Source organism: Ovis canadensis, chromosome 12 (genome assembly GCF_042477335.2).
Source record: "Ovis canadensis isolate MfBH-ARS-UI-01 breed Bighorn chromosome 12, ARS-UI_OviCan_v2, whole genome shotgun sequence".
Classification (NCBI taxonomy): domain Eukaryota; kingdom Metazoa; phylum Chordata; class Mammalia; order Artiodactyla; family Bovidae; genus Ovis; species Ovis canadensis.
In genome coordinates, this window is record NC_091256.1 from 14,340,884 (window position 1) to 14,358,661 (window position 17,778).

Below are 17,778 nucleotides of genomic sequence, written 5' to 3' on the forward strand. Positions count from 1 at the left end.
AAAGACACCTGTATCCCAGTGCTCACTGGAGCAAGATTCACAATAGCTAAGACATGGAAGCAACCTAGATGCCTATTGACAGATGACCGGACAAAGAAGCTGTGGTTCATATATACGATAGAATATTACTCAGCCATAAAAAGGAATGCATTTGAGTCAGCTCTAGTGAGGTGGATGAGTCTAGAGCCTACTATACAGAGTGAACAAAGTCAGAAAAAGGAAAACAAACATTAACATATATGGGCTTCCCTGGTGGCTCAGCTGGTAAAGAATCTACCTGCAATGTGGGAGACCTGGGTTTGATCCCTAGGTTGAGAAGATCCCCTGGAGAAGGGAACAGCTACCCACTCCAGTATCCTGGACAATTTATTAACACATATATATGGAATCTAGAAAGATGGTGCTGATGACACTATTTGCAGGGCAGCAGTGGAGATGCAGACATAGAGAAGAGAATTTTGGACATGGCAGGGACGCAGGGGAGAGGGCGGAACGGACGGAGAAATTAGCATGGAAACGTATGCACCACAATACGTAAAATAGACAGCCAATGGGAATTTGCTCTATGACTCAGGGAACTTAAACTGGGGCTCTGTGACAACCTAGAGGGGCGGAATGCAGTGGGAGGTGGGAGGGAGGTTCACGAGGGAGAGAACAATGTACACCAAAGGCTGATTCATATGACAGAAACTAATGCAATATTATAAAGCGATTATCCTTCCATTAAAAATAAATAAATAAATATAATTAGTATATAGGTATAGATTCATGCTGACAGCCTAAAGAAAATCAGTCCTGAATATTCATTGAAAGGACTGATGCTTAGAAGAAATGGAGTAGCCATCACTGTCAACAAAAGAGTCCAAAATGCAGTACTTGGGTGCCATCTCAAAAACGACAGAATGATATCTGTTTGTTTCCAAGGCAAACCATTCAATATCACAGGAATCCAAGTTTATGCCCCCACCAGAAATGCTGAATAAGCTGAAGTTGAACAGTCCTATGAAGACCTACAAGACCTTCTAGAACTAACACACAAAAAAAGATATCCTTTTCATCATAGGGGACTGGAATGCAAAAGTAGGAAGTCAAGAAATACCTGGAGTAACAGGCCAGTTTGGCCTTGGAGTACAGAATGAAGCAGGGAAAAGGTAATAGAGTTTTGGCAAGAGAACATACTGGTCATAGCAAATACCCTCTTCCAACAACACAAGAGATTATTCTATACATAGACATCACCAGATGGTCAATACTGAAATCAGATTGATTATATTCTTTGCAGCCAAAGATGGAGAAGCTCTATACAGTCAACAAAAACAAGACCAGGAGCTGACTGTGGCTCAGACCATGAACTCCTTATTGCGAAATTCAGACTTAAATTGAAGAAAGTAGGGAAAAGCACTAGGCCATTCAGGTGTGACCTAAATCAAATCCCTTATACAGTAGAAGTGAGAAATAGATTTAAGGGACTAGATCTGATAGACAGAGTGCCTGGTGAACTATGGATGGATGTTCATGACAGGAGGCAGGGATCAAGACCATCCCCAAGGAAAAGAAATGCAAAAAGGCAAAATGATTGTCTGAGGAGGCCTTACAAAGCAGCTGTGAAAAGAAGAGAAGTGAAAAGCAAAGGAGAAAAGGAAAGATATAAGCATCTGAATGCAGAATTCCAAAGAATAGCAAGGAGAGATAAGAAAGCCTTCCTCAGCGATCAATGCAAAGAAAGAGAGGAAAACAACAGAATGGGAAAGTCTAGAGATCTTTTCAAGAAAATTAGAGACACTAAGGGAACATTTCATGCAAAGATGGGCTCAATAAAGGACAGAAATGGTATGGACCTAACAGAAGCAGATGATATTAAGAAGAGGTAACAAGAATACACAGAAGAACTGCACAAAAAAGATCTTCATGACCCAGATAATCACGATGGTGTGATCACCAACTAAAGCCAGACATCCTGGAATGTGAAGTCAAGTGGGCCTTAGAAAGCATCACTACGAACAAAGCTAGTGGAGGTGATGGAATTCCAGTTGAGCTATTTCAGATCCTGAAAGATGATGCTGTGAAAGTGCTGCACTCAATATGCCAACAAACTTGAAAAACTCAGCAGTGGCCACAGGACTGGAAAATGCCAGTTTTCGTTCCAATCCCAAAGGAAGGCAATGCCAAAGAATGCTCAAACTACCGCACAATTGCACTCATCTCACATGCTAGCAAAGTAATGCTCAAAGTTCTCCAAGCCAGGCTTCAGCAATATGTGAACCGTGAACTTCCAGATATTCATGCTGGTTTTAGAAAAGGCAGGGGAACCAGAGATCAAATTGCCCACATCTGCTGGATCATTGAAAAAGCAAGAGAGTTCCAGAAAAACATCTATTTCTGCTTTATTCACTATGCCAAAGCTTTTGACTGTGTGGACCACAACAAGCTCTGGAACATTCTTAAAGAGGTGGGAATACCAGAACACCTGACCTGCCTCTTGAGAAATCTGTATGCAGGTCAGGAAGCAACAGTTAGAACTGGACATGGAACAACAGACTGGTTTCAAATAGGAAAAGGAGTACGTAAAGGCTGTATATTGTCACCCTGCTTATTTAACTTCTATGCAGAGTACATCATGAGAAACACTGGGCTGGATGAAGCACAAGCTGGAATCAAGATTGCCAGGAGAAATATCAATAACCTCAGATATCCAGATGACACCACCCTTATGGCAGAAAGTGAAGAAGAACTAAAGAGACTCTTGATGAAAGTGAAAGAGGAGAGTAAAAAAGTTGGCTTAAAACTCAGCATTCAGAAAACGAAGATCATGGCATCTGGTCCCATCACTTCATGCCAAATAGATGGGGAAACACTGGCTGACTTTATCTTGAGGGGCTCCAAAATCACTGTAGATGGTGACTGCAGCCATGAAATTAAAAGACGCTTACTCCTTGGAAGAAAAGTTATGACCAATCTAGACAGCATATTAAAAAGTAGAGACATTACTTTGCCAACAAAGGTCTGTCTAGTTAAAGCTATGGTTTTTCCAGTAGTCGTGAATGGATGTGAGAGTTGGACTATAAAGAAAGCTGAGCATTGAAGCATTGATGCTTTTGAACTGTGGTGTTGGGGAAGACTCTTGAGAGTCCCTTGGACTAAAAGGAGATCCAACCAGTTCACCCTAAAGGAAATCAGTCCTGGGTGTTCATTGGAAGGACTGACACTGAAGCTGAAACTCCAATACTTTGGCCACCTGATTAAAAAAAAAAACTGACTCATTTTAAAAAGACCCTGATACTGAGAAAGATTGAAGGTGGAAGGAGAAGGGGACAACGGAGGATGAGATGGTTGGATGGCATCACCAACTCAATGGACATGAGTTTGATTGAGTAAACTCTGGGAGTTGGTGATGGACAGGGAGGCCTAGAGTGCTGCAGTCCATCAGGTCGCAAAGAGTCAGACACGACTGAGCGACTGAACCGAACTGAACTGAACTGATGACAGACACTAACACAATATTGTAAAGCAATTATCCTTTAATTAAAAATAAATAAATATCACACACACACACACACACACACACACACACACATAACTAAAAGTCCCTGGTGGCTCAGATAGTAAAGAATCTGTCTGAAGTGCAGGAGAGCCGGGTTCAATTGGGAAAATCCCCTGAAGAAGCAAATGGCAACCCACTCCAATATTCTTACCTGGGAAAACCCATGGACAGAGGAACCTGATGGGCTACAGTGCACGGGGTCACAAAGAGTCAAACACGACTGAGTGACCCACACTTTCACTTTCATATATATAACTGGAAAAAAAAACACTTGAAAGAATAGAATCATGGTTTACTGTGAAACTATACTTCCTTACTTAACCAATGTGATCGTAAAATAATTCAAAGGCAAATACAGAAAGTTATAACAGATCACTTAAAATGTAAAGAAACTTACAATCTGTTATCAAAAGTAGCTCAATTTTCCAAGAAAATTTTGTCTTCTTAATAAAGGGAAAACAAATTCTAGCTGAGTACCATCTTATCTTTAATATTAAAATTCATTTATCCAATTAAATGTATTCTAATTTTAGTCAGTCCTGACCATACATAGAATTCCCTTCCAATGATTCTTTTTTTCTTATAAACCTTGTACACTTTCTATATTCATATTAATTTGACCCTTATTTTATTTTATTTTTTTTTTTTAAATTTTTTCCTTATTTTCTTTTGCACTTAGAAATGATCAGTTTTAGGACAAAATCACTTTCTTTTAACAAAAAACATTTCCATTCCCTATACCTTCTTTTTTCTTGCATACAAAAATATTTTCCTTTTTACTTTTTAGTAGTTTTAATTACAGATATTATTTCTAATTCTTAACCTTTAAAAACCTAGTTTCTAACAAAAACTTAAAAGTAAGCAGTTTTTGTCTTTTATGTTGGTATTCTACCCATACTGAGTAGAACTCAGTAGACCTGAGTTTCTCTTCAGATCATATAAAGCTTTTGCCTTTCACATGATCATTGTGTAGACTGCAAAACTTATAAATACTCTTCATGGTTTCAAAAAACACATGCCTTCTTATAGAAAATATCTCAGTATGGCACCAACATATTTATTAATAGTCCTAACTATCTTTAGCTTTTCTGTCAAAGGAAGCCTACATTCAGTTATTAATATTCCAGTATCTTATTTTTGGGGGGAATGACCTAGATATTTAATAAACTTCCATCAGTTAACTTAATTTAGCAAAACTCTAAAATTTCAAGTTACTAAAAATCTGGAGAGACTGCTTTTAAGCAGACATTCCTAAAACAATTATTTCTAAAGAGTTTACCTAAAAACTCTCATTGCATTTACATTTAATTTGCTTATAAAACTTCATTATATCATGTTATTTTTCTTAATGACAAATTTTTGTAGCAGAAATAATAAGATCTCTCACAGATATAGACAACAAACTAGTGGTCACCAGAGGGGAGAGGGATGGGAGGAGGGGCAATATATAGGCAGGGGATTAAGAGGTCCAAGCTACAAAATAAATAAGCTGTAAGGATATATTGAACTGCACAGGGAAAGCAAATATTTTATAATAACTATAAATGGAATATAACCTTAAAATTGCACACTACTACATTGTATATCTGAAACTTACATTATATCATAAATCAACAACACCTTAATTAAATAAAGAGAAAGCAGAAAGGAATACGATCTTATTTGACTTTCAGTAAACCTAGGTACAATAAAAGTATTATATTTAATGTTGATGATTCTTAAGACATGTCTAGGGACTTCCCTGTTGGCTAAGAGTCCATGTTCCCAGTGCAAGAGGCCTGGGCTCAATTCCTGGTCAGGGAACTAGATCCCACATGCAAGAACTAAGACCCAGCTCAGCCAAATAAATAAAATAAATATTAAAAAAAAATAAAGACACATCTACATTAATTAAGCCAACAAGCTTAAACTAACTTTAATATCAGGTACCAATTTAATACTGAATATTTCACAAATCATGTGGACTTTAATTAATTCAGGTTAGTTTCTTTTGTATTTCTGAGAATTTAAATAAGTGTTTAATTTTCTTTAAGTCAATGACACAGTTTACTTACAAATTAACTTCGATAATACTATCAAAATGTAAAGACATATATTTGTGATGCACACACAGATTTAGAGACAGACACAACCGGAGATCTCATAGCTTCATTTTAAAACTTAGTCAAGAATCAGGTATAATACAAAACTCACCTGTTTATAAATAACTGTTGGAATAAGTTAAGTTTAAAAGGGTCTCTTTTCCCCTTTCCCCTCTCAGTTTCAGGAGTTGGAGATGGTCTAGATAAGAGCAAGATAAAATTTCTTGAGAGCCATGGTAGAATATTTACATGCAGAGAAGGCATAAGTAGAAAAAAGCAAGTTCCTCCTAAAAGTGCTTGTTCCCTTAGAGTTGGAACACTGAAAAGATGTTTTATTAAGTCAGCAACCCAGTTTGGGGAATCATAAGTAAAGGGGGTCTAATTTTGCAGTATATCCTAAAAGGCTATGCTTAGAAAGTGAACTTTTGTTTCCCGTGTCTGCCAAATAGACACACACACACACACACACACACACACACACGTAAGACTAAAGTCAAGCCAATTCCCAAAGGTTTAAAGCCAAACCAATTCCAAAAGAAACGTTAGGCTCATAATTTTTTTAAAAAAAAGTATTTGTTTTTATTTTGGCTGCACGGGGTGTCCGTGCTGTGCGTGGGCTTTCTTTGCTGGGGGGGGGGGGGGGGGCGGGGTGGGGAGGGGCGGGGCTACTCTTCGTTGCAGGCTTCTCATTGCGGCGGCTCCTCTGGTTGCGGAGCACAGGCTCTGGGCGTACAGGCTTCAGGAGTTGCGGCACACCGGCTCGAGTGCCCACTCCGTAGTTGTGGCACACAGGCTTTGTTACTCCCAGCATATGGAATCTTCCCAGACCAGGGATCGAACCCATGTCCCCTGCACTGGCAGGAGGATTCTTTATCCACGTCGCCACCAGAGAAGTCTCAGGTTCACACTTTTATCTAACCCAATTCATCCTTCAGTACCCAGCAATGGACCTAGGAGGGCATCAACTTACAAACATAAAAGTTTTCAGCCCATAGCATTGTGCTAGTTCTTTACCATAGAGGTCTTCCAATCCAGAAACCATTCCTTCATTGCAAGCTTGGACTATTGCCTAGGGTTGCTGATGCTTGGTCAAAAAGGGACTTCCCTGGTGGATTCCTTGGCCAAAAGAGCCTCAGCTGCTGGCTCTGCTAAGGGAAGCTCCACAATGGCAGAGGGCTGAGACCACAGGCACTAACTTCAGAGGAACCTGGGAGGTCCCTTTATGATAGCCAAATTACAACCTCGCCAAAGGGCTATGAGCCCACCAATTAGAAAGCCAAACTCTGAAAGCAGACATTTGCAACAAACTAAGAGTTTACTGCAGGGCATCAAACAAGGCAATGGGAGACAAGCCTCAGATCCACTCCCATGGGGTCTTTTGAGTTAAGAGTTTTGTTCGGTTTCCTTTAATTTTTTAAAAATATATTTATTTATTTATTTGGCTGCACGGGGCTTAGTTGCAACACGTGGGATCTGCGACATTCTTTGTGGCATGCAGGATCTTTGGTTGTGGCATGTGGGATCCTGACCAAGGACCAAACTCAGGCCCCTCCATTGGGAAAAGGGAGTCTTAACCACTGGACCACCCGGGAAGTCTCTAATTTAGGGGTTGTTAAAGGGGAAGGAAACGATTAAGCATCATCTTAGGACATTTCTTAATCATAGTTTGTAGTTTTAGGGGTCAGGATGCCTAAGGGTTATGAGCCTCTGGTCTGGTGATCCATGACCCAGGGCTCTGCTAGCTCAACTTGTCTGGAGAAACAATCTGAGTCTGTACATTAACAATGTTATTGTCAACAGCAATTTTAGTCCTCTAACTCCGGGTGATTAGTGCTTAGTTAGTACAGGATTGAGGTCAGAAGGGATAAGATGAGGAATCCTTTTGGACAGAGAGGACTCAGAATGGGGACTCAGTTTTAGGCAGACTGGCCTCATCAGCCACTGTTTTAGCGTACAAGACTAGGAGATCAGTCTGAATTGGTGTTGATAATAATAATAATAATTATTATCATTTAATGAGAACTTGGTGGACTAGCTCCTGTGTTATGCACTGTCTACATTTTCTCTCAGTAAGGGAAGAATTATTCCTCCCATTTTAGAGAGGAAAAAAAACGGAGGCTCCCTTTTTCACAGGTCTTATAGCTTAGACTAGATTCTTCTGACAGCAAGCCTGAGCACACTAGAGCTGTGGCCACCTTCAAGGATGCTGTAAATAAAATTCTGTTTCTGAGTGGGAGGTTGCACTAGATAATTTCACAGAGTCCTTTCAACTTTCAAAGTTCGATTAGCTTCAACTAACACTTTTAGACTCCGAATCAATGTCAGGTTCTATGCAGCATTCTCTCCAGGATATGTGTGGCCACTGGTCTAATTTTTAAGATGCTTCTGGGCCATTTCGCCTGTTCCTGTCCCTCCTATCCCTCTTGGCACCTTGCAGCAACCACCTTCTTCACCGTCCATGAAGATGAAAACTCAGTTCACCTGGATACTTGATAAAGAAGGCTCTTTGCTACATGTGTGGTAGGGTGGCTGGGTCATCCGAGGGTAGTCCTTGTACCAAGCTGTTTCCCAACCGCCCTGTGCCAATCCCAAAGACAGCCTGCCAGCCCACTTCCTACAGTCTGGCCAGCCAGGTGAGGATGTGGACAAGTAGACAAAATCCAGAAGTGGGGGAGGGCCAGTCTCATGCCCTGGAAAAGCCAGAGGAACTGCAAGATATGCTTAATGATCTTGAACAGAGACTTAACTCTGTTGCTCCTGCCTAGCCTTATGAGAATCTAGGAAGCAAAGAACAGAGGGCCCTGGGGACCGAGGGTCTCCGTGGTCACGTAGAGGATTCTGCCAAGCATGAAATTAGGCCCAAGTCCCAGGAATTCCCCCTCTAGATTGCTCTAATCAGACCTTTTCTCTTTGTTCATTTTGTAATATTTAAGGTTTTCAGTGCCAATAGGAACAGTAACAAAACCAAAATGTACACCGTAGGTTTACACAGTAAGCAATCTGGGGCGCTGTGACACATGTGGAAGAATCGTGGTGAGGGCATCTAGCTCTCACTTCACACGGTGTTACATTATCTTGTTTGCTCTCACTTCGAGTATTCTCGGGATTTAGATCACCTATCCATAGTCCAGGACAAGCCACGGGTTTATTGCTCGTAAACTTCCAAGTGCAGGCAGGAATAAGTGCAGTGCAAACACGTCTCACCAGGAGTCAGTCCTCCCACCCAGTGAAGAACAAGCCCCATGACCCTTGCCTTGAACAGCAGCAGTAAACAGGTCATTATCAATGGTTTCCGTTGGGAGCCCCAAGGAGGGACCCTAGGAAAGTCAGAGAAAGCTTCCTGGAGAGGGTGACGCTTGAAGCAAAAGAGTAGATTTCAAGCAAGAATCTGAGAACTCTTCACTCTTTTTGCCAGGTCACTTTTTTCGTATTTTGAGGTCTCAAACTGCTTTCCAAAGCTTGTGAGAAACAGGGGTAATTTCTTTCCAATTTACGAGGAGGTAAATCAGAGAATGGCTCTGGGACTACCCAAGGTTTTCTTTCAAATTTAAGAATGACCACAGGGTAACTAGATAGGGCAAGACATTTGAATACACAGCACAAAAGACGGACTCTGCCCTTGGGAAACTCGGTATTACTAGGAGTTAAGATATGTAAATTAAAATTAAAAAATAATCAAAAAGGTGTTATGTAAATAATTCAATTCACGGCTATGTATCCAGGCCTTGTTATCTGCAAGGCGCTCTGTGAGGCATGAGACAAGGGTGCTGTTGTTCACTTGCTCAGTCCCGTCCTACTCTGAGACCCCATGGACTGCAGCACGCCAGGCTTCCCTGTCCTTCACCATCTCCCAGAGCTTGCTCAAACTCATGTCCATTGTGTCGGTGATGCCACGCAACCATCTCATCTCTGTTGCCCTCTTCTCCTCCTGCCTTCAATCTTTCCCAGCATCAGGGTCTTTTCTAATGAGCCAGCGCTTTGCATCAGGTGGCCAAAGTATTGGAACTTCAGCTTCAGCATCAGTCCTTCCAATGAATATTCACGGTTGATTTCCTTTAGGATTGACTGGTTTGATCTCCTTGCAGTCCAAGAGTCTTCTCCAACACCACAGTTCAAAAGCATCAATTCTTTAGCAGTCAGCCTTCTTCAAGGACCAACTCTCACATCCGTACATGACTACTGGAAAAGCCAAACCTTTGACTAGACGGAACTTTGTTGGCAAAGTAACGTCTCTGTTTTTTAATATGCTGTCTAGGTTGATCATAGCTTTTCTTCCAAGGAGCAAGAGTCTTTTAATTTCATGGCTGCAATCACCATCTGCAGCAATTTTGGAACCCAAGAAAATAAAGTCTGTCACTGTTTCCACTGTTTCCCCATCTATTTGCCATGAAGTGATGGGACCAGATGCCATGATCTTAGCTTTCTGAATGTTGAGTTTTAAGCCAGCTTTTGCCACTCTCCTCTTTCATCAAGAGGCTCTTTAGTTTTTCTTCACTTTCTGCCATAAGGGTGGTGTCATCTGCATATCTGAGGTTACTGATATTTCTCCCAGCAATCTTGATTCCAGGTTGTGCTTCATGCAGCTTGGCATTTTGCATGATGAACTCTGCATATAAGTAAAATAAGCAGGGTAACTAACAAAGGTCTGTCTAGTCAAAGCTGTGGTTTTTCCAGTAGTCATGTATGGATGTGAGAGTTGAACCATAACGAAAGCTGATGCTTTTGAACTGTGGCGTTAGAGAAGACTCATAAGAGTCCCTTGGACTGCAAGGAGATCCAATCAGTCAATCCTAAAGGAAATCATTCCTGAATATTCTTTGGAAGGACTGATGCTGAAGCTGAAATTCCAAAACTTTGGTCACCTGATTCGAAGGACTGACTCATTTGAAAAGATCCTGATGCTGGGAAAGATTGAAGGTAGGAAGTGAAGAGGATGACAGAGGATGAGATGGTTTGAGCAAGCTCCAGGAGTTGGTGATGTACTGGGAAGCCTGGCGTGCTGCAGTCCACGGAGTCGCAGAGTCAGACACGGCTGAGTGACTGGACTGAATTGAACTGAACTGAAGCAATAATACAATATACAGCCTTGATGTACTCCTTTCTCAATTTTGAACCAGTCCGTTGTTCCATGTCTGGTTCTAACTGTTGCTTCTTGACCTACATACAGGTTTTGCAGGAGGCAGGTAAGGTGGTTTGGTATTCCTATCTCTTTAAGAATTTTCCACAGTTTGTTGTGATCCACATAGTCAAAGACTTTAGTGTAATCAACAAAGCAGAAGTAGATGTTTTTCTGGAATTCTCTTGCTTTTCTATGGTCCAACGGATGTTGGAAATTTGATCTCTGGGGATCAGTGACCCCACAAGAGACTGAGGCAGACTTACCTCTGAGTGTCCAGAATCTCTGATGGAGATGTGGGTTGACTGTAGCCTTCCGTGGGGTCAGAGCACTGACTTACAGCAGTCCTGGGAGGCTCAGTGTGCTGGCCTAAGTCCTTTGGAAGGAGGTCGCCATTATTGCCATAACCTCCACTGAGGTTTGGCCTCAGATCAAACTACAGGGAGGGAACACAGCCCCACCCATCAGCGGAAAATTGGATTAAAGATTTACTGAGCTTGTCCTTGCCCACCAGAGCAAGACCCAGTTTTCCCGGCAGCCAGTCCCTCCCATCAGGAAGGGTCCACAAGCCTCTTATCCTCATCCATCAGAGGGCAGACAGAATAAAAACCACAATCACAGGAAACTAACCAATCTGATCACATGGACCACAGCCTCACCTAACTCAATGAAACTATGAACCGTGCCGTGTAGGGCCACCCAAGACAGATGGGTCATGGTGGAGAGTTCTGACAAAACGTGGTCCACGGGAGAACGGCATGGCAAACCACTTCAGCTTTCTTGCCTTGAGAACCCCATGGCTAGTATGAAAAGGCAGAAAGATATGACATTGAAAGATGAACTCCCCAAGTCAGTAGGTGCCCAATATACTACTGGAGAAAAGCAGAGAAATAGCTCCAGAAGGAATGAAGAGGCTGGGCCAAAGAGGAAACAACGCCCAGTTGTGGATGTGTCTGGTGGTGAAAGTAAAGTCCAATGCTGTAAAGAACAATATTGAATAGGAACCTGGAATGTTAGGTCCATGAATCAAGATAAATTGGAAGTGGTCAAACAGGAAATAGCAAGAGTGAACATTGATATTTTAGGAATCAGCTAACTAAAATGGACTGGAATGGGCGAATTTAATTCAGATGACTGAATATCTACGACTGTGGGCAAGAATCCCTTAGAAGAAATAGAGTAGCCTTCATAGCCAACAAAAGAGTCTGAAATGCAGTACTTGGGTGCAGTCTCAAAAATGACAATGATCTCCGTTTGTTTCCAAGGCAAACCATTCAATATCACAGGAATCCAAGTCTATGCCCCAACCACTAATGCTGAAGAAGTTGAAGTTGAACAGTTCTATGAAGACCTACAAGACCTTCTAGAACTAACACCAAAAAAAGATGTCCTTTTCATCATAGAGGACTGGAATGCAAAAGTAGGAAGTCAAGAAATACCTGGAGTAACAGGCAAGTTTGGCCTTGGAGAACAAAATGAAGCAGGGAAAAAGCTAACAGACTTTTGCCAAGAGAATGCACTGGTCATAGCAAACACCCTTTCCAACACACAAGCCACGACTCTACACGTGGATATCACCAGATCTAACACCGAAATTGGACTGACTCTATTCTTTGTAGCCAAAGATGGAGAAGCTCTATACAGTCAGCAGAAACAAGAGCAGGAGCTGACTGTGGCTCAGATCATGAACTCCTTATTGCCAAATTCAGACTTAAATTGAAGAAAGTAGGGAAAACCACTAGGCCATTCAGGTATGATCTAAATCAAATCCCTTATGATTATACATCTTAGAGTGCGAAGTCAAGTGGGCCTTAGGAAGCATCACTGCCAACAAAGCTAGTGAAGGTGATGGAATTCCAGATGAGCTATTTCAAATCCTAAAAGATGATACTGTGAAAGTGCTGCACTCAATATACCAGCAAATTTGGAAAACTCAGCAGTGGCCACAGAACTTGAAAAGGTCAGTTTTCACTCCAACCCCAAAGAAGGCAAAGATGGGGAGTTAGAAATAGAGGCAAATATAGTTGTAGTCCTTAAGAACTCACTGTTTAATTGGCCGCAGGAGAGGCAGGGTGGCAGGAACAGGAAGCTACCACATGGTGAAATATAACAGCTGCCATTACAAAGACTGCAGGGCAAAAGGAGTGGAGGGGGCTTGCTGGGACTTGGGAGCTAGATAGATATTTTTCTGAGAAAGCTTCCTGGAGGAGGTAGACAATGTGATGGTGCTGGAAAACAGAGGAGACAGAGAAAGAGAAGAAAGAGCACATAAGCAAAACTTTTTCACATGCTTGCCCTTCCAGAACCAGTTTAGTAATCACCTGTTCCATGAAGCCTTCCCAGGCAGAACTGTCTGCCCCCTCCCCCAGGCTCTCAAAGCCTCCTATTACAGAATGTACATCATTGTTTCCTTGCCTGTTTGTCTCCTCTCAAGGGCCTCACACCTAAGGAAGGAAGAAAGGAAGGAAAGAAGGCAGGCAGAAAGATTTGACTGTAAGGTGGCTGGGTGCTGCATTCAAGGTGGGGTGTAATATTTATATGTTCACAACTGTGTAACCAACCCCCAGATCAAGTTATAGAAAGCTTCTAGCATTCCAGACACTGTGGACTTCCTCACTGTACCAGAGTCACTGTCAAGAGCTGAACCAGTAGGATGATATAGCTGGGAAGTACCATCTAAGAGAATTATGAAAGAATTTCAAGCATTTGGGCTGGAGAAGCCAAGTGCGGGGGTGAGGTCATTATGTGTGTGAAGGACTAGCGTGCACAAAGCAATTAGACTTGTCCTGTGGGTGGCAGTGGGGAGCCACAGGGAGAAGCATTTCAGTTCAGCATAAAACCTTTCCTACAACCAGAGCTGATTCTAATTGAAAGCAGCCCCCCAGAAATGATAAGTGAGGGCCCTGTCACTAAGAGGCATCAGTCAAGCACTGTACTGATGAGCGTTTATCAGCAGTGATGGGGTGGGAACAGGGGACTCAACTGGAGATAACTCCTTCCAACTCTGAGCTTCTGGAATTCTTTGAGAGTGGCAGAGAGGACTCTATTTTTCTCCCCCCTCCCCGGAGGGTAACATTTCACTTAATCGCAAGTACTGTGCAGGCCCAACATAATCACTACTGAACAAGCAACTGTCTTCAACCACAGGCCAACCAAGCCAGAGGGACCCTGGGGCTCCCCACCCCGGTGCCTACAAACTGGGAGGATGGGGCAGGTGCTAGGGTGCCCCAGTGAGAGGGGCAGGCACGTGCAAGAGAAGCTGGTTGCCTCCACCACGTGTCAAACTATCATGGGGACACCCACCCCCTTATCTCCTCAGCCCTTTCAGCCTTGGTCCCCCTTGAGGGCCAAGAGGTCATGACGTCATGGCTTCTGCCACTACCAGAGCGTGACCTGAGGGGCCTTTCTGCTCTGCCCCAGAGGTCAGTGCAGGACGGGTGCCTGGCTCCCTCATGAGCAGGACCACACAGGACCCAACAGCCACGTGGCCACCTGGGGGGAGGAACAGCCTGTGTCAACTGCAGGCTCCTGGAAGGACTCCCAGTCTGGAGTTTAACACCCTCCCACTCCACCCCCCAGCCAGCTCTTCTTCCAGTGAAGAAAAAAAAAGCATTTTTCCCCAAAACTCTTTTCTTCTTTCCCTCGAGGACGATTTTAGAATTCCTCCAAGTCACTACCCTGCTCTTCCCACCCTCCTCTCGCCCCCTTCTCAATAAGGAGGAAAGGAGAGAGATGTGTGTGGAAGAACACCTCCGTGTTCCTCCATCCCACCTGGACTGGGCACCAAGGAGATGTGTCTCAGGCCCTTCTGCTGAGCTTAGAGCGATCTTTGGGGTGAAAGCCAGGAATACTCTGCCGAGAAAAAACGTATGCAGGAGATTTTGCCTTCTATTCCAGGGGGAGACCGGGCGCTGTCGGACGCCCGAAGTCCATCAGCGAAGCCTCTAGTTTAGCGGGGAGGTCTCGGGGTCCCTTCACTATGAAAGCACAGCCCAGAACGCTGTCTGAGGGGGGCTAGCAGCTCCAGCCTCAGAGAAGCGCCGGAAGACCCCGCTCCCCAGCCTCCGGGGGTCCTTACTGGACGTCGCAGGCTCTCAGTTTGCCGAGCTCGCCAATGGGCGTGCAGGGCCCTCCGACCCCGGGGGGCCGGATGGGGAGACTGGAAAGACACGGAGCTGGATGGGAGACGGGGTGGGGTGACAAGTGGCTCCCGGAGGATCTCCCGTAGCCGGGGGAGAGCGGAAACCTGGGTGTGGTGAGGAGGCGAGACCCGCGCCCGGCACCACGCGGGGAAAGCGCGGGCCCGGACGCGGTGCCCACGGCAGGCGCCGCGCCCCGGGCGCTCCCCGGGCCCGAGGGCGGGGCCCCTCGCCCGGCGGCCCCTCCCCGCCCGCCCCCGCCCCTCCCCCGGCCCCGGGCTCCCCGGCCCGGCTGGCCCTCCCGCCGGCGGGCGGGCGGGCGAAGCGGCACTCGGGCACCGCGCGCGCCCGCACCAGTAGCCGCGAGCCCGCCGGCCGGGGCCATGGGCTGCGACGTCCGGGTGTCGGGGCTGCTCCGCCGCAACCTGCAGCCCACGCTCACCTACTGGAGCGTCTTCTTCAGCTTCGGCCTGTGCATCGCCTTCCTGGGGCCGACGCTGCTGGACCTGCGCTGCCAGACGCGCAGCTCGCTGCCCGAGATCTCCTGGGTCCTCTTCTCGCAGCAGCTCTGCCTCCTGCTGGGCAGCGCCCTCGGGGGCGTCTTCAAGAGGACGTGAGTGCCAGCCCCTGGCCCTTCCTGTCGCCCTCGTTCTGCCCCCCGCGGGGCTCGCGCCGAGGGTCGCCCCTGCCTCCGGAAGGCCGAGATCACCCCTCCCCGCCCTGCCAGCCGTGCCCTGCCTTAGCCGGAGGGCTGCCTCCCGACCCACCCCCTCCCCAGCTCTCTCCCCAAAACTCTCTCCGGAGACTGAAGGTGACTTCTGGATTATTTATTTGCCCTTACTCATAGACCCAGCCCTCATGCTGCTTATCCCACCCCAACCCCCTAGGGAGAGTGGCAGCGAGCTCCCAGAGGCTGCGGGGTCGCCTCTGGCACAACCCGTTTGAGGACTGTCTGTAGCCCCTGCCGCTGGGGGCGGAATTGGAAGTGAGGTGGCAGGAGACGGAGTGGACCTCAGGGGCTGTGCTCGATGCCAGGGCTGGCTGCAGCCGGACAGAGTGCCCTGGGGCAGCTCCACTCAGATCCTCAGCTCCAGAGCAGCCAACAAAGGGTGTCCCTTCCCTGGTGACCACAGGGCTGGTGGGTCCTGTGTGGTCCTGCTCCTGGGGGCGCCAGGGTTCCTGCGTTGGCCCCTGCAGGCAGCACCCTTCCGCCTCTGAGACAAGCAGGACCTTAGCGCTGAGTTCACCGAAGGGGGAGGTGCACGGTGACCCACCCATAGCTTAGTGAGGTGACCCTCCACCTCTGGCCTGGGGTCTCCCTCCGCTTCTCCCACCCCATGTTATTCCTGCCCAGTGTCTGCCCCAGGGCAGGGCTCTGGGCTCTGTCTGGCATGGCCCCCAGAGGCTCCCCTTTGCCTACCATTGCAGAGCCTCGTTCTCCAGGCTTGAATTTGACAGGGCCACCTCCATGCAGCCCTTTGGAAAGGCGGCAGGATCCACTCTCCTGGGGCACCGGGGAGAGGAGACTCAAAGCAGGGGCTGGATGACTTGCGAGCCAGAGGCTGCTGGAGGCGTCCCTAGTCCTGGCTTCTGGCTGGGTGGTTTCCTGGACTGCATGGCCTCAGACAAGCAGAAGCCTGGGAACCAAGCCACAGTGGAAGCCTCTGGGGGAATGTGGGGGTGGGGTTCTGGGCAGAAGCTCTGCCCTTCCGCTCACTGCTGGAAGTGTCTGTGAGGCGGGTCCCCTAGAGCTGATGGAGAGGAGCACAGTGTCCATGCATGGAGACCCCACGTTATGCCGCCCAGCTGGCCAAGCATGATCGATTCACGAGTGATTATCCCCACGGCCAAAATCCTCCTGTAAACCAAAGAAGTCTCCTTTTAAGAAGCAAGCATCCTTATGGACACTAGTGTTTCTGTGGGTTTTGTACAAGAGTGGATGCACGGAGAACTCAGAAAATCTTGAGAAAAAGCTCGAGATTCTTTCTGATTCTGCCTACGGGTTTCTTTAGAAATCATTCAGGGTATTTTTCTGTTTTTGTTTTTAAGTATTTTGACTTACCAAAGCTCCCTTACCTGGAACTTTTTAGAAACCTGTGTAGGGCAAAGAACAGGAAAGGGAATGAGGATAATTCTAAACGGCAGGTTGGCATGCCAGGATTTGGGAGAACAGCAAAGATACACACCCAACTGGGCCAGCTCTTCCTTACCTACTCAGGACCTCCCTCAGGGCTCCTTACTCAATGAGGGGCCCTAAACAGGCAGTGGGAAGGGTCTTGGCACAGGAAACGGGCTCAGGGAAAAGGAGAGTAATCATGGTAACAATAATAGCTTGCTTGTTTGAGCATTTAGGCCATGCCACACACTGTTCTTACTTGGGCTTCTGAGGTGGCGCAGGGGTAAAGAATCCACCTGCCAGTGACGGCATGCGGGAGACACAGGTTCCATACCTGGGTGGGGAAGATCCCCTGGGGAAGGAAATGGCAATCCAGTCCAGTATTTTGCCAGGAATATTCCTTGGACAGAGGAGCCTGACAGGGTCTCAAAGAGTCAGACATGGCTGAGCACACAAGCCTATACTTCTTTCTTAGTAACGTTCTTGTATCAACTCACTTAACCTTCATGACAATCGGTAGATAAGGTCTATTATCTCCATTTTGTGCAGAAGGAAGCCAAATCACAACGAGCTTAAGAAATTTGCCCCAGTTCACAGAGCTATTAAGCTGGCCAGGATATGAACCCACACATTTGTATCTAGAACCAGATAGTTTGGAAATGCCTCTTGCTTTTTCATAAAAAAGCAAGCTGACTCATAGTAGTCAGCTTCAGCTCTGCAGGGCACAAGTTATACCGTATACTCTCCAGGCAGAGGCATACGGTCCATGCTCGTGGGCTGAGGAT

The 17,778-nt window shown here is 45.9% G+C and overlaps 1 protein-coding gene and 1 long non-coding RNA gene across 2 annotated transcripts in view; one reads left to right on the top strand and one right to left on the bottom strand.

The window, feature by feature from the left end:
- Positions 1-8,524: 8,524 nt before the first annotated feature.
- Positions 8,525-16,504, bottom strand: LOC138416327 (uncharacterized). Its single transcript, XR_011247618.1, has 3 exons — positions 16,298-16,504; positions 15,320-15,478; positions 8,525-10,228 (listed from the first exon to the last, which is right to left on the bottom strand). It is a non-coding gene; the product is annotated as an uncharacterized lncRNA (long non-coding RNA).
- MFSD4A (major facilitator superfamily domain containing 4A) overlaps positions 15,169-17,778 on the top strand; it is a 28,439-nt gene continuing 25,829 nt past the window's right edge. Inside the window, exon 1 of the mRNA XM_069545219.1 lies at positions 15,169-15,490. Within this exon, the coding sequence (XP_069401320.1) occupies positions 15,261-15,490 (230 nt within the window). The 5' untranslated portion in view covers positions 15,169-15,260. The remainder of the gene's footprint in view (positions 15,491-17,778) is intronic.